This window comes from Erpetoichthys calabaricus, chromosome 1 (assembly GCF_900747795.2).
Source record: "Erpetoichthys calabaricus chromosome 1, fErpCal1.3, whole genome shotgun sequence".
Classification (NCBI taxonomy): Eukaryota; Metazoa; Chordata; class Cladistia; order Polypteriformes; family Polypteridae; genus Erpetoichthys; species Erpetoichthys calabaricus.
Window position 1 is genome coordinate 118,034,207 of NC_041394.2, and position 17,641 is coordinate 118,051,847.

Genomic DNA, 17,641 nt, shown 5'->3' on the forward strand with positions numbered 1-17,641 from the left:
ATGAGGTTTCACAAAAATATAACATACATAAATCAATGATTTATGTCCACACAAAAAATAGGGTTTAAAAGTAACTTTTACAATTTCTGCATGCCCCTACATTTACAAACTTTATTTAAGAGTCATTAACATTTTTTATTTTTCTTCACCTGCCAGTTTGTTGTTGCCCATTACACTGAGCACCTGTTAATGCTGCCCCCGTGATTTTATGCATGTCTTTTTATTTTTTGTTGCTTGTATTTCAGTCCCCTTTTTTGTAAATTAAACTGAATGGTCAGGTAATCAGAAATGGTAAGCAGAGAGTGTCTAAGCACAAGCTGCAACAAAGTAATTTCCTTGGAAACACTATAGTTTTGTTGTTAATAGCAGCAGTCATGGGCTAAGACGTTCAAAACATATTATATTATTTATACATATTCAAAATATATATCCTGTTGGGAGATGTGTGTATTGTGTACCCAGCTCCCTGCTAAAACTTTACCTAGAGCCTAGAGAACTTTACCGAAGTGTAAAAATTTCCACAAAGGTAATAAGAACTATACAAAATAGTATAAAGATCTGAAAGCCTCTCTGGCCATGTATAAGATCACTGTTCATTACCTCACTATAATAAAGGCACTTCGGAAAAATTGGGTCCATGGCAAAGTAGAAAGATGGAACCATTGCTCACTAATGACACTGGAATTCTAGTCCCCTTAGGTATTCCAAATACACTTGGAAAATCCTCGAGTGATATAAAAGAATATTCTATGGACAGATAAGGCAAAAGTGAAACTTGTTTGGCAAATTTAGGCCCTATATCTGAAGGGGAAAGGTATCAATACTGCCATTCTACAGAAAGTACCTTATACCAGGGGTGGGCAAAGTCATTCCTGGAGGGCCGCAGTGACTGCGGGTTTTTGTTCCAATCCAGTTGCTTAATTAGAAAACAATCCTTGCCAATAATTACATTTCATGGCTTGTTAGTGCTTTAACTCTGCTATGTCTGCTCTGCTATATCATCCAAATACTTTGAAGTTTAAAATGGATGGGTAATTCTCAATCCTTCACTTTTTTCTCTTCTCTTTCCTTCCAAGTATTTAATTAAACCAAATAGTACATGATACCCTTTACACCTGTGTGTGTTTAACAAGCAAAATGGATAGCTGCTGGTTTCTTTTGTCATTTGCATCTAATTGCTAATAAGGAGCAATTAAAAACCGAGAATGCAGCTGTTTAAGACTTAAATAAGCAGTAAGGGTTCAAAATCTTAATGAGGGAGATAACTAAAATGAAGCAGAAGTGTTTCTAGAGCAATAAGTGCTTATTAAGCAATTGGGTTGGAGCAAAAACCTGCAGCCACTGTGGCCCTCCAGGAATGACTTTGCCCACCCCTGCCTTATACCATTGTTTGAATATGTAGTAATGGTAGTGTTGTAATTTAGGAATGCTGTGCTGCTTTGGGACCTGAATGTCTTGTCATTATTGAAGGAGCCATTAATAAATTGTGTTTCGTTTGATAGGACTCATCAGGAGACATCCAGGCAAAGGAAGAAAGACAATAAACCAGAACATGCATTCCTTTCATTTCATATTATTTTTATTCATCATTACTATTATTTGTATCATTATTATGCTTTTGATATTTAATAACAATGTAATTTTTTTTCATACCAAAAAAAAAATACAATGCATTTTAAATGCAATGCTCTTCTTCCTTCGGCTACTCCCATTAGGGGTTGCCACAGCGGATCATCCAAAATTGTTATCTGCATATTGATTTGGCAAAATTTTACACCAGATGCCCTTCCTGACAAACCCCTCCCCAATGTTAAGGAGGTTAAATGAGTGACTAATATAAAAGCTGACTCATTTAATTTGTCATGACTGAGCATTAGAAAATTCTGTAGTCTACATAGCATGTCTCTGGCATTACAGTTTGGTTACACTTTTGAACTTTAATGTTTCATTGTATTTTATTCTATCTTTGTGTTGTATGCATTAATATATTACTTATGAATTTTCCTATTTATCTAGAATCATTTTAGAAATATCAGGCATCTATATATATATAAAACCCCTATGTGTGTCCAGGTGTCCGTGTGTGGGTGTCTTCTGGTGAAGTGCGCATGCGCGGGGCACAGTGCTATGTGCGATATTACTGTCAGAGAAAGTTAGAGGCGTTTTACGGAAATACAAACCAATATTACTGCGAGAGGAAATTAAAGGTACACAATACAGTGACGCATATTACAGCCACATACAAGCCAGTATTACTGTCAGAGGAGATTAAAGGAATATTACCGACCCGCACGCCTGTATTACCGCCAGAGAAAATGAAAGATATATTACGGACGTACAAGCCAGCGGACGTACAAGACGGTATCCTTCAATAAGGGCGCGCACAAAAAGGCGAGCCTCAAAAGGACGACCTCAATTGGGCGCAGCGAATAAAGGCGCGCGTAAATAAAGATCTGCACCTATTGCTCTTCACATATTCCAGAGCCATTTGAACTAAATTATCTACGTGCCCTTATTGAATAGAGCCGTACAAGACAGTATTACTGTCACAGAAAATTAAAGACACACAATACACGGCGGCAGCCCACGAAGAACGGTCAGCTCAGCAAGTAAACATCAACAAAAGAAAGGCTGAAAGAAAGAAAAATACGACCAACAAAAAGAATGAGGTCAAAGTCCCTTACCATTTAATATAGACTGTTCCTACTAATGTTTATGCACTACTGTTCTAGCACCCGTTATTGTAACGGGCTAAATGACTAGTAGTTAAATAAAAGGCATTGAGAAAAAAGGGGCACAGCAAGTCCATTATGAAACACAAAAAGTGACTCCCCATTCAACCAGCACTTTTGACTGAATATCATTTTGTTGTATAAGAGACATGCTGTTTTTGTTGTGGTTGTTGTCACAGGGTTTAATTTTATGTATAAATTTGAAAAGATTTTTTAAATGCTTTTAATTAAATGATTTGATGTAGTTAAGACTAGTGGAACGAAGAGCAGCTGTAACAGCATCAGCCACAGAGTTTCAAAGTTGTATTATTTCATTTGTATTTTGTTTGTTTGTCACAGTATTGCTGTCCCTTTATTTTGCTTTTTTATTTAATGGAAATACTCTAATATGTAACTATATGTCTAATATGTTTAATTTTAGGAGTCCCAGAAGTGCCTGACGTTCACACTTGCCACTGTGGAAAAGAGTGCATATCCTTCTCAGAACTAAAATCACACTTGAATAGCCATACTCATAGTCACAGTCATGGAAACAATCACTGGACAGGTCATTCTAAGGATAAGAAGTTCAAGTGCTCCATGTGTTCTAGGGCTTTCACCTCTTCCTCAAAACTTAATGTACATGTTATGGGGCATGTAGGTGTTAAGCCATACAAATGTGGATTCTGCAGCAAGGCTTTCAGTGATCCCAGCAACCTCAGAAAACATTTAAAAATCCATACAGGTATGAATTATGGAATTCACTTGTGCTATTATTGTACATTTATGTTTAATTTGTTTGTGCAACAGGTTATCAAAAGCATATTCCTTACTATGACATTTGTTTTCTCTGAAAAAATATATAAAGTAAAGGTCTGGGGTGGATGCCCCATATAATATCAGGTCTTCAGAGTAGTCAATTGCAACTGATACCAGTCTTTTCTAAGAAACAGAGACAAATGAAAAAACAATCGTTAGGTTTTTTTATAGCAGAGCGGAAGGAAGTTGATCTGGATGAGAGGAACTGGAAGGGAGGTCATCAGAAGGGACGGAAGTGGCGGGTTTGGCAGGAACTGGAAATGAGGTCATCAGGTGAGAGCTGAAAGTAACGTTATTGGCAGGAACTGGAAGTGAAGTCATCAGGAAAGAGCTGGAAGTGACGTCATCTGTAGGGGCCGGAAGTAGGAAGTGGATCGTTATTCAGTCGTTGGTCTGTAGGAAGAGGAAAAAAGGTATTAGTGCTCATTTCCAACCCTTTGTCTCTTGTACTTTCGCTCCCTGTTGGACCCTTTGGCTGTCCCCTAAGTGCCCATGTGTTCCTTACTATATATTTTTCCTTATCTGGATAGATGTAACTTTATTTGTCCCCAGGGAATATACAATATATTCCTATTTATGGAATTACCAGTTGTATAGTTGCACTAATATTCCAGTTGTTTTACTTGGAGGGAAGAGTCCTCTTTCATTTAACAATAACAATTAAAAAAGAATATGTTCAGTGGAGTTTTTTAAATAGATTACTTTCATTTTTTAATGTAAAATCTACTTGTATCCAATTGGTAGAGAGTGGTGTCCTTTAAAAATTTCACACAAATAAGTTGAGTAGTGGGTGGCAACCAGATAGTGTGCACTTTTCAAAAGAAGAGTGCCTGCCTTTTTTGGAGTTGAGAGGTAATAAATAGTTAACAACATAATGTATAGGTAGCCAGCATGTGAGTTGGGGTCCTCTTCGTCAGTTTTCAATAAAAAAGAGACTGGCAGACATGCATGGGTCCCTGTCTGTATCTATCCGGTGACAAGCACAAAAGCTTCATGTTCCCATAAACGCAATGTGCATATGATGCTTGATGGAGAAAGTCAGTGTGCAAGGGCAAATTTTCCTGAGCAATTTATACTGTGAAAAGGGTAACTGTGTGCACCTTTCAAAAGCAACTCACTGACTTGCACAACAAACTAATTGATGCTATATGCAAGTCTCTGTTTATTTATTTATGTATTTATTTATCCTTTTAAAAAACTTTTTACACTAAGCTCCAGCATGACTAGACATATTGAAGCATTATATCCTAAAGTATGTATTTATAATTAAACTATAGACCACAGGTGTGTAACTGTTCATTTTTTATTAACAAAATTAAATTCTATAGGCTTATTGTTCAGTGAGCATAAAGAAATAAAATAATTTTCCTTAAAATATATACTTTAACTAATAAAATATGTACACTAATATGTATCCATACTACTTATGGCATAAAAGAAAATAAAATGCTTCTCATAATAACATACTGTTACATTGTTTAATTTTTCTGTAATATACCTGTCTGAAACAAGGCTTAATTTAAAAAAAAGTTTTCACTATTTCTGTAACAACAAAAAATGTGTGTATGTGCTAAGTGGTAAAACAGGCTTTGACTTGCTAATCTTTGTATACACTACAGGTAGTTTGCTGCAAATAAAAATAAAAAGATATGCTGGCTCAACTACCATAATACCTTGCATAAAGGAGCACTGCAACAAAATTACTGTAAAGCTTAGAAAAGCAGGGCTGAAAAGATAGGTTTTTGTGATCTGCCCATTTACTGATCACCGATCAAGTATTTTTTTGTGAAATCAGCAGATTTAGATTGGTGGCTGATTGATCGGCACATCCCTACTTATGTTTTTTAGTGTATATATTTTTTGCCATTTATTGTTACTAATACATTATTTAATATTTACATTTTTTCTAGCTTAACAGGAAAAATATTTATTTGCTTAACATAAACAGAAATTACTACTCTGCAATATTTGTATTACTTTTGGTTTAGGCTCAAATACCAAATGTTATGAAAACATCACAATTCCATCTTAGCAAGCAATTGTTTCTTCAGAGCTGAGGGCAGTTTGTAGTTTTCACAGTAGTAGAAAAGAAAGTGTGCTCCCACAGGACATTGGCATTTTGGAGAGAAGAAAGAATGGTGAATATCTTTAGGATCATAAATGACTGATTGTTGCCAGTGGATTACTCAGTTCTCTATTACACATTTCAGAATTATCAGTGGTACAACACAACAGTTTTGTTTGACTACAGTCACATATATTTAGCAGCAGGTTACAGCTGTTTTGATTTTCATAAGAATGTGTAGTAATTCTTTTTGGCTTTGGAGATGCTTACAGTTAAAACTTGGTGCCATGATTACCACTTGTACCTCACTCCTTCAAGGATCTGGGTTCAATTTCCTTCTTTTCTTTTCTTTCCTTTACCTAGTACTGCTGTGCTCGTCAATGGTTCTCCACATTTACCAAAAGGTCCGTTACAAAAAATGATGGATGGATAGATTTTAAATTTAAAGATTTCTTGAAAATGAAAAATCCACAGTACTTGATTTGTATATTCCTGAAATGTATATTTGAATATAAATAGAAGGATGAAAAATTTAGTTTTCCCTACATTTATCTGTTTTTGCATATGTTTTCAGAATTCATAGGTTTTATTAACCACTGTACTTGTTTGACAGGTCATTCTCCTGTAGTCATTTTATAAGCAGGTATTTTTGTCTGTTTTACTAGGTCTCTTTTTCATAATTGTACACTCGCTACTTTTACTGAGGTTTTAAAGCTGTGTGAAAATGGTTTAAACAGTAATATTTTGCTTGTTTTGTTTAGGTCAGAAGAATTACCGATGTACATTGTGTGAAAAGTCATTTACTCAAAAAGCTCATTTAGCGTCACACATGGTAATTCACACTGGTGAGAAGAACCTAAAATGTGACCACTGTGACAGAATGTTTATGAGAAGGCAAGATCTCAAGCAGCACATCCTGACTCACACACAGTAAGTGATGATTATAAAGTTTAACCCCATTCAAATAAGGGTCATCCTTTGATCATCAAATATAATCTTTCATAGCTTTACATTAGTTGCTGTAAATGGTGTTAGGTCTGGTATTCCTTAGATTAAAAAAAATAAACATGAGAAATTATCAATAAAATATTTTTGGCAAAGCAAATACTTAAGTTAGCAAAACTGAGCCTTGTCTAAGCCAATGTTTCCTTTATGCTATCAAAAAAATGAAACATTTTCAGGGATTCTTGATACTTACCAACTGAGCAACTCGGAATGGAACATTATTTCTAATTCCACACCAGCATTGAATAAAATCAAAAGTAAATAAAAGTTGACACTTGCTTTGTAAAAGCTTAAGATAAGTATATGACTGAATCAAGAATTGTTCATTCAATTAATGACACAAACAGAAGTTCCTTAATCAAAATTTAAAATCAACAACTGTAGGTCTACCTGAATTAAATAGGTGTTTGGCCATATGGTTTAAAGCCAAAAATTAAAGTAAGTTTAATTTGTAAAGTAAATCTGGAAATGGTAGCAAACCCTACTTTTCTTGATAGCATGGGTCTTTGAATTATAGATAAATCCAAAAGAGACACTAGTTCAAAATCTATATAATCATTCTGTTCCTGTCTAGTTTTTTGTTAACAAGATGATAGTACATATCATGATCCAGTACTGAGTAATGTATTAAGACTGATCTTTTAGGTAAATACTTTTTACTTTATGAGTATAAAGAAAAAAAACAGACACTTACGCTAAGTTGCAGTGTACAGTACATTTAACACAGGTTCTTCCAGAAATTTCATCTTATTGCGTTTTTACAGTAACAAGGCTATCTTTCGGGTTTAACACTGTTGCAGTTTGTACTGAAGCTCCATACTAACAGTGGGTCATGACTAACTGACATTGCAGTGTGCATAATGGAGCAAGCCAAGTCGTAAACTAACTTAAACCATCTCATGAGCAGGCCTACTTTACTTGTGGCAAATGTTATAAAATGAATACTTACAGGCATCAGGCAGACTATTATAGACATGAAAAAGCATGTTTTTTATACAAGTACATATATGAGTATATAGTGTCTTTCCTGTTTTGGATTGAAGTAGTGTGCAGTAATAAATCAATAATAAATCAATCATTTAATAGTTTACTGTTGATGAATTCAGACTACCCTTCTGCATAGAAAACAGAAAGAGTCGCATTATACAGTACATTTAGCTGTTATTTAGTCTTAAGTACAGTAATCCCTCCTCGATCGCGGGGGTTGCGTTCCAGAACCCCCCACGAAAGGTGAAAATCTGCGAAGTAGAAACCATATGTTTATACGGTTATTTTTATATTGTCATGCTTGGGTCACAGATTTGCACAGAAACACAGGAGGTTGTAGAGAGACAGGAACTTTATTCAAACACTGCAAACAAACATTTGTCTCTTTTTCAAAAGTTTAAACTGTGCTCCATGACAAGACAGAGATGACAGTTCCGCCTCACAATTAAAAGAATGCAAACATATCTTCCTCTTCAAAGGAGTGCGCGTCAGGAGCAGAGAATGTCAGAGAGAGAGAGAAAAGCAAACAAATCAATAGGGCTGTTTGGTTTTTAAGTATGCGAAGCACAGCCACACAAAGCAGTTGCAAGGAAGGCAGCAGCTCACACCCCCTCCGTCGGGAGCAGAGAATGTTAGAGAGAGAGAGAGACAGATAAAAACAAACAATCAAAAATCAATACGTGCCCTTTGAGCTTTTAAGTATGTGAAGCACCGTGCGGGAAGCATGTCGCTACACGAAGCAGCTGCACAGAAGGGAGCAACATGAAGGTAATCTTTCAGCATTTTTAGACGAGCGTCCGTATCGTCTAGGTGTGCGAACAGCCCCCCTGCTCACACCCCCTCCGTCAGGAGTAGAGAATGTCAGAGCAAGAGAGAGAGAGAGAGAGAAAAGTAAAAATCAATACATGTTGTTTGATCTTTTAAGTATGCGAAGCACCGTGCAGGAAGCATATCGCTTGATAAAGCAGCCATATGTAAGCCCAGCAAAGAAGAGAGCAATGTGAAGGTAATCTTTCAGTGTTTTTTGAGGAGTGGCCGTATCCTCTAGGGGTGCGAAGAGCCCCCGTGTTCACAATATATTTGAGGAGTTTTATTTAATACGTAATACGCGCTCTGGTTGGGTAGCTTCTCAGCCATCTGCCAATAGCGTCCCTTGTATGAAATCAACTGGGCAAACCAACTGAGGAAGCATGTACCAGAGATTAAAAGACCCATTGTCCGCAGAAATCCGCGAACCAGCAAAAAATCCGCAATATATATTTAAATATGCTTACATATAAAATCCGCGATAGAGTGAAGCCATGAAAGTCGAAGCGCGATATAGCGAGGGATACTGTATTGGCAATGCTGTTAGTAAAATGCTCTTAGAAAAGTGAAGTGAGATTCTTCCTGCTGAATTACTTCTAAGTCCTTTGGAATATCTTTGGGGATATCCTCCAAGACTGATATTAAATTTTCCAAAATGTGGGTTTGTACAACTTGTACTCTAGTGTGTAGTTTACGATGCAGTTAGGCATTCTTTACAAATATGATCTAACATCTGGCAAGATATTATATACAGTACCTTTTGCCGAAGCAGAGATTGCTAATGTTATTTGAATATCTTTATGACAAATATCACAATTATTATGGACTTGACAATTGGACATGTTTTCTTTATTTCACCATTTTCTGAAATTAGGAAAAAAGTGAAACAAAGGAGGTAGTTATGTTTTAGATGTAATTCTAGTAATGTGCAACTAACTGCTCAAATTCTTTTGAAGTGATTACTCTTCGAATTTTCCTTTTTTTGTTTCTGTTAATTCTGCAATTAATAAAGATAGGCATCATTATAGGAAAAGCCTATTTCAATGAAGTGACAATACGAATTTTAAGATTTACAGGTTCATGCCACTTAATGTAAAGTGTTAGTATTCCAATACATATTAAAGTACAATTTCAATATATTCTAGGTGATGTTTTACAGTGAAGGGCAATGATATGACCATTTTAAGGCTTTTTTTCAAGTTCTGAAGGGAAGAATATTTACAATAAATCTACAGTATGCCTGTCAATGTGTATGGTTTCAAAAAATAATTAAAATCATTTGTTTTTCTCCTTTGCTTGACCCTATTAAATGTGTGAAGAATGCATAGTAGCAAGTCATCAGTTAACAGTACGCCACTGCTAGCGAGCAATGAGATATTCAGCTAAATGTGTAGAGATAGACATTGAACCACAACAGAACTAGCTGACCTAGTAGTACTGTACTTCATAGTCTGATCTCGGTATAGTGAAAATAGGACATTATGTCCAGTACATGGCAAGTGATTAATGTTTTGTGCGTAGATTTAAATTTCAGTTTTGTAATACCACATTTTCTTTGTTGTTGATCAGATTTAATTAACTATTACTATATTATTAGGCTTAAGCTGTTATTTGAGGTAACATACAAGAGCAAAATACTGTACAGTTTTACATATATTTTCTTCAGTTGGTGCACAACAACACAACACAGGACAGGAATTAAACCAGGAAACTATTGTTTTAAAGTCCTGTACCTTGGCTAATACATTAGGATGGAAGGCAGTGAAGTGGGAATGTGTAAACAGCACAGTGTTTTGTTTCAAAAGAGCAAAGTTAGACTTGTCCAAAAGGACACTTTTTTCAGGAAAATCAAATTTGTCTGATTGTACAATATTCACAGAGCTGTGTTGACAGACATGCCATTGTCCACTCCACCCACCAAGTCTTATATTTTTTTCACAGAATTATCATTGTGTTACTTTTAAGCATTAAAGATTTTAAGCATGGGGGTACTAAATAAATGCTTTCAAAAAGTATATTGCAATGGAGCTTGATAGCCTAATCACCATATACTCAAGAAAAAAAAATCCAGACTGCATTAAATCTACAGACAGGAATAGTGATCAAAAGTAATCTGTACATAGTACTGTGGTGATTTAATATGAATTATGTAGGAATTTCACATAAACTTTTTTTTTTCCTCCCCCCAATTTTTAAGGGAGCGTCAAATCAAATGCCCAAAATGTGACAAACTATTTTGGCGGTCCAATCACTTGAAAAAACACCTCAATTCCCATGAAGGCAAGAGGGACTATATTTGTGAGAAATGTAGCAAGGCCTTTCTTACAAAATACCACCTGACCAGGCACCTGAAAATTTGCAAAGGACCAAAGAATAGTGAGTCTGTTCAGGATGAGGACGAAGATGAAGATGAAGAGGAGGAGGAGGAGGAAGATGAAGAAGACTGCTTGACTGACCCCACAAGCAGGGAAGATTGTACTTTAACCACAGATGTGTATACAACCGAAGGATCTCTGTCAAGGCACAAGTGATTAGTAAATGACTTTTTTATAATAATCTTATTTCTCATTTTATATAATTATGGAACTTTGCCTATTTGCCTATTAAATCCCTGACCTATCATGTTTACCTCTGGTGGCGCACTAATGTATTTTGTCTCTTAAAATTGAGTTTTTTCTTTTTCCTTTATTAAATGCTTTAAGATTAAAGAAGAATATTTTCATCTGTAATTACCACAGAATTGCATTAAAACTATTGCTATTCAACAGTTATGCCTTAAATTACACATGGTGATTACAGCAAATAGTTGGTTATTTAAAAATGGACAAGTGAACTTTATTATGAAAATTATTTAGATATATGGCAGATTAGGTACTATTACCCGCTGGCCTACTTTGTTAAGTTTAAAGTTCAATTGCGAATGTATATATAGTATGTTTCTCTTTAGGGAATTATGTTAAAAAGTTGCAGTATGAAATGTAAATTATTGATGTATAAAAGCTTGTTAACTTGACAAAGTGGAGGAGAAAATTTTCTGCTGCCTTAAAGTGGTGTTCAATGGAAATGTGATATATTTCTGTGTATGTATGTTCCAAGTTAGAGTATATGCTGAATGTATAATTTATGGACTGCATTTTCAGATTTTATTGTATGGGAGGAAAAGAGTTTTTTATGTAAAATTCTAACCTTTGTTATTGGTTAGAAAATGTATCTAATTGCAAATGAATCTGAGAAAGAGATAAAATGCTGATTGCATCATTAATATGTGTGTGAGCTTGTCATTTATGATGAAAATGACTAATATAACCTGCATACATTTCAGAGGAAATGTCAAAACTGAGGTGAGTAATTTAAATATTTTTATTTTAAAAGTTACATTCACCACCCTAAAAATCTTTGAATTTGGGAACTTTGTTACAGAGTAGCATGGCGTTTGCTTATTAGCTCACATACACTAGTTTACATTTTTGCATCATGTTTCATATTTCGGGAGCGGCACGGTGGTGCAGTGGGTAGCGCTGCTGCCTTGCAGTTGGGACACCTGGGGACCTGGGTTTGCTTCCCGGGTCCTCCCTGCGTGGCGTTTGCATGTTCTCCCCGTGTCTGCGTGGGTTTCCTCCCACAGTCCAAAGACATGCAGGTTAGGTGGATTGGCGATCCTAAATTGGCCCTAGTGTGTGCTCGGTGTGTGGGTGTGTTTGTGTGTGTCCTGCGGTGGGTTGGCACCCTGCCCGGGATTGGTTCCTGCCTTGTGCCCTGTGTTGGCTGGGATTGGCTCCAGCAGACCCCCGTGACCCTGTGTTCGGATTCAGCGGGTTGGAAAATGGATGGATGGATGTTTCTTATTTTTCTTTGTTATATAGTACATTTGTATAATGTCTTGAATATAAAATTGTTCTGTAATAACTCAAAGCAGAATGTCTAGGCATGTATATGGCAACAAGGGTCGTAATGTTTGAAAAAGTTGTATCAGTCACCTTCAAAGCCGAATAATTTGGTTTCATGAAATGAAGAATTTATTTGAATTACTTTGTTTCATGAAGATATGGGAAAGAGTAGTGGAAGCTAGGTTAAGAAGTGAGGTGATAATTAATGAGTAGCAGTATGGTTTCATGCCAAGAAAGAGCACCACAGATGCAATGTTTGCTCTGAAGGTGTTGATGGAGAAATATAGAGAAGGCCAGAAGGAGTTGCATTGCGTCTTTGTGGACCCAGAGAAAGCATATGACAGGGTGCCTCAAGAGGAGCTGTGGTATTGTATGAAGAAGTCGGGAGTGACAGAGAAGTACATAAGAGTGACGGATGCATTCAAGGTGGAGGTGGGGATTACATCAGGGATTGGCTCTGAGCCCTTTTTTATTTGCAGCTCAGCTCAGTTGGGATGGTTTGGAGACAGTCAGAGAGGCGAGATTGCATTGGTTTGGACATGTGCCGAAAAGAGATGCTGAGTATATTGGGAGAAGGATGTTAAGGATAGAGCTGGCAGGGAAGAGGAAAAGAGGAAGGCCTAAGAGAAGGTTTATGGATGTGGTGACAGAGGACATGCAGGTGATGAGTGTAACAGAACAAGATGCAGAGGACAGAAAGGTATGGAAGAAGATGATCCGCTGTGGCAACCCCTAACGGGAGCAGCCGAAAGAAGAAGACTTTGTTTCATAAATAATACAGTAATCCCTCCTCCATCGTGGGGGTTGCGTTCCAGAGCCACCCGCGAAATAAGAAAATCCGCGAAGTAGAAACCATATGTTTATATGGTTATTTTTATATTGTCATGCTTGGGTCACAGATTTGCGCAGAGACACAGGAGGTTGTAGAGAGACAGGAATGTTATTCAAACACTGCAAACAAACATTTGTCTCTTTTTCAAAAGTTTAAACTGTGCTCCATGACAAGACAGAGATGACAGTTCCGTTTCACAATTAAAAGAATGCAAACATATCTTCCTCTTCAAAGGAGTGCGCGTCAGGAGCAGATAATGTCAGAGAGATAGAGAAAAGCAAACAAATCAATAGGGCTGTTTGGCTTTTAAGTATGCGAAGCACCGCGGCACAAAGCTGTTGAAGGCGGCAGCTCACACCCCCTCCGTCAAGAGCACAGAAGGAGAGAGAGAGACCGAGAAAAACAAGCAAGCAAAAATCAATACGTGCCCTTCGAGCTTTTAAGTATGTGAAGCACTGTGCAGCATGTCGTTTCAGATAATCTTTCAGCATTTTTAGACGAGCGTCCGTATCGTCTAGGTGTGCGAACAGCCACCCTGCTCACACCCCCCTACGTCCGCGCAAGAGAGAGAGAGAGAAAGTAAGTTGGGTAGCTTCTCAGCCATCTGCCAATAGCATCCCTTGTATGAAATCAACTGGGCAAACCAACTGAGGAAGCATGTGCCAGATATTAAAAGACCCATTGTCCGCAGAAATCCGCGAAGCAGCGAGAAATCCGCGATATATATTTAAATATGCTTACATATAAAATCCGCGATGGAGTGAAGCCGCGAAAGGCGAAGCGCGATATAGCGAGGGATTACTGTATAGTAGAGCCACAGTAATGGTTGTATATAAAAGCCTTTCATGAAAATATATACAGTTTTGAATTTGTACAGTTTTGTCCCATTTACTGTCTTTCAGGAATATCTTATTAATTTTCTGTTATGCTACTTTGTTTGCTTGTATTCCTTACTGCTGAACTTCTGATTAGAGGCATTATCATCTCTTTAAATAGAGATGGGCCCTCTTATCCAGAACTGCTTCCTGCTTTGTTTCTTCTACGGCCGAAATATGGTTCCTGCTCCCTGTTAATCCATGTACAGAAGAAACAGGTCTAGAAAATTAAGAAATGCATAGCCCAAATCTGCCATAAGTATTTAAGAGTCAAAGTTGCCAGATGGATTTTCTTGAAAGATTGGGGTATGCTGAATTTATTTAGCCAGTTTGTCAAGCTTTGTATTCCCTATGTTGCCCACTGTTTTTTTTGTTTGTAAAACTATGTTTTGGTGTTACACAGATATTTGAAGTGTAAGCTGTCACTGCAATTCAGGTAATGGACTAAAAGGAGACAGACCTGTGTGCTGAGAACTTTATATTTTTTGTCAAGAAATCAAGCAAGAAAAAACTTGGTGAGAGAGGAAAGGTGACATTGCAACCAACTGTTAAAAACAGAAGAAAACTCGAGAGTATGAGAACTGAAATTAACAGAACTATACTTACTAGAGCCACCAAGAAACCCAAGGTGAGAAAACTGACTTGGCTCCTCAGCAACATGACTGGAGCCAGGAAAGCTTTTAAATAGGACAACTGAAAGTGAATATCCCCAGACATTCACACACTTGGGTATTTGGGGGCAGCAGTGTTCAATAAAATAGGGTAAAGGAAAAGAACAGTGTATAAACAAAGGAGATAATTGAAAGTAAGTAGTTAGCCCAAAGACATTAACAAAAATGTGAATCAATTGAAATATACTAAGAATGACCAGATGTGACCCCCCGTGTATTGGTAAGGTTGGCACCCAACCATACAGTAGGCGTTGGGACCAAACGGGATCAGACATGGAGAAACGGGCACAAAAAGGTGGTATTTCCAAAACAAAAGTGGGTTTATTTACCGGTGCAACAAAAATAATATGTCAAAAATAGTGAGCAATATAAACAGTGTAGTGTCCAGTCCCCAGAAATGAAAAATAAAGATGAACATGTATATACACAAAAATGGTAGTTTTCCTAAATGAAGAAAAGGAGTTCAGGAAGAAACTACACACATAACAAAGGCCAAAGAACACCAAAAATATTTACAATTTATAATTTGTTTTCCTTGTACAGGAAAATAAATAAATAAACTGCCTATAAAACAAAACGTGCACCAAAATCTATATAAATGCTTCTACCCAAAAGCAAACTGCAACTAGTAAATATTTATAAACAAGAAAATATTTATAAAATCAGGCACAAGCCGCTGTTTGGTATAGTGAATGAAAGAGCAACTAGCCAACCTGTGGAGTAGCATACGCCGCATAATTATGTATTGATGGGTGAACACTTCCTGAATGACACAGTTGTCCAATCGCTGTAAACAGAAGTAAAAACAAAATCGAGCCCGGTGCATTCTTTAACTGCCTTCTTTGCCTTGTGGTGCAGTGGTAGTTTTGCAGTAAGGAGACTGTGGAAGATTTTGGGTTCGCTTCCCGGTTCCTCCCTGTGTGGATAGCGCTTTGAATACTGAGAACACCGCTATATCAATGTAAGGAAGTATTATTATTCTTATGCGTCCAGCTCTCTCTCGCGCGCCTGTATGTATGTGTGTGTCGCTCTCTCTCTCTCTCGCTCCACGTGTTCCTGCAGGCATCCATCCATCCATTATCCAACCCGCTGAATCCGAACACAGGGTCACGGGGGTCTGCTGGAGCCAATCCCAGCCAACACAGGGCACAAGGCAGGAACCAATCCCGGGCAGGGTGCCAACCCACCGCAGTCCTGCAGGCATACGCCGCATAATTATTTATTGATGGCTGAACACTTCCGGAAAGACACAGTTGTCAAAACGGGGTGGGTTTGAGAATACAACAGTAAGTGAATGAAAAGATGGAACTCTGGAGAGAGCAACATACAACTGTCCGTGACTGAAAACTGGTTTTGGCAGATACATGCATATCGTTTTGAAATTTTGGCCCTGTGCCTTATTAATTGTCATCGCAAAGGCCAATCTAACAGGAAATTGTCTTCGTGTAAAAGTAAAAGGCAAATTATCCGCGACAAACTGTTTTACACCCTGCATACCAACCCACAGCGTAGCATACGCCGCATAATCACACCACTTTTTTATAATGTTTATTAAGCAGAGGGACAAAATTGAACATTGCAGAATCCGTAATTTCATAAAGCACCAAGAAAAGTAATATTGCAACAATGCACGCTACGAACTAACATGCAATCATCGTTCAGTACGCACTGCCTGCTCATGTGCCCGCCCCCAACTCCTCTGTGCACCTCTGAGCCACGTTGTCCTTTCATTGTTCTTTTCGGTTCCGGCTGCTTTTCTATATATAATCCACCAAGTCACCTGACCATGGTAGTAGCGGGAGGTGGGCGGGGGTACGTACACAGGGCAGGGACGTAATCAGAGCGAGCGTATGACCCGCACTTACTGGGTATTCCTCGTTCGTGGGGAACAATTGCAAGCCCCGGTCCCCATTACGAATGAGGTTCAACGGCTTACCCACGCCTGTCGGCGCTGGGTAGACACACGTTGATCCATTCAGTGTAGCGCGCGTGCAGTACCGGATATCCACAGGCATCACATACCTGTTAATGCTCAATCTCACGTGGCTGAAAGCCACTTGTCCCTCTAAGAAGTTGGACGCCGACCGCTTTGCGATCGCATAACTATTTAGCAGTAGGGAGTCTCATTCGTTTTCGGAATTAACCAGACTAATCGCTCCATCAACTAAGTACGGCCATGCAACACCACGCACAGAATCGAGAAAGAGCTATCAATCTGTCAATCGTGTCCGGGCAGGGTGAGGTTTCCCGAATTGAGTCACATTAAGCAAAATTTGTGTGTGGTGAGTTGTTGCGTCCGGGCACATGAGCAGGCACTATGAATGCCTTGAGAGCGTGGGTAGACGCGTGCCGGGGAATAATGAGTATCTATATACAGTATCTTCTTAGATATAGACAGCGTCTGATAGTTGTGATGGTTTTACACTCCAGTACATTGCGGTGAACGCTGGTAACAGTCAGGCGGGCAGGCGTTCTCGTCCCATGCTCTTAGAGTTGGTGGGCGTGTCTCTCTATCAGTTTGAGTTGTTGGCCGGTGCTCTGTTGTTTGTATTCCATGGTCGGACGACTTGGTGGATTATATATGGAAATGCAGCCGAAACCGAAAGGAATAACGAGAAGTCAACGTGGCTCAGTGGTGCATGTGTACTGTAGCAGAGACGAAAGCGAGTTGGTGAGTTGTTGCGTCCGGGCACATGAGCAGGCACTGTGAATGCCTTGAGAGCGTGGGTAGATGCATGCTCGAGTGGGTGGGCGTGAGTTGGTGGGCTGGGCTTTGTGAGTTGACTGACATGGCTATTTTTTGCGTATCCCATGGTTGTCTTCCGGCAGTGTGAATGCCTCGAGAGACAGGGCGTCCTTGTTTGGTGAGTTGTTGCAGTTTGTGAGTTAAAAGCTGCGATGGTTTTACACGCTGGTAACAGTCAGGCGGGCGGGCAGGCATTCTCGTCCCATGGTCTCAGAGTTGGTGGGTGTGGCTCTGTG

The 17,641-nt window shown here is 38.3% G+C and overlaps 2 protein-coding genes across 3 annotated transcripts in view; one reads left to right on the plus strand and one right to left on the minus strand.

Moving 5' to 3' along the window:
• Positions 1 to 11,656, plus strand: part of prdm4 (PR domain containing 4) — a 61,407-nt gene extending 49,751 nt beyond the window's left edge. For both annotated transcript variants that reach the window (XM_028805755.2, XM_028805746.2), the window contains exons 10-12: positions 3,154 to 3,456; positions 6,357 to 6,525; positions 10,592 to 11,656. In XM_028805755.2, coding sequence (XP_028661588.1) covers positions 3,154 to 3,456; positions 6,357 to 6,525; positions 10,592 to 10,925 — 806 coding nt within the window. In that variant the 3' untranslated portion in view covers positions 10,926 to 11,656. The remainder of the gene's footprint in view (positions 1 to 3,153; positions 3,457 to 6,356; positions 6,526 to 10,591) is intronic.
• The window catches only part of LOC114654919 (aldo-keto reductase family 1 member B1-like), a 227,614-nt gene continuing 213,757 nt past the window's right edge, over positions 3,785 to 17,641 (minus strand). The window contains exon 11 of the transcript XR_007935383.1: positions 3,785 to 3,923. The gene's annotated coding sequence lies outside the window, so the exon portion shown is untranslated. The remainder of the gene's footprint in view (positions 3,924 to 17,641) is intronic.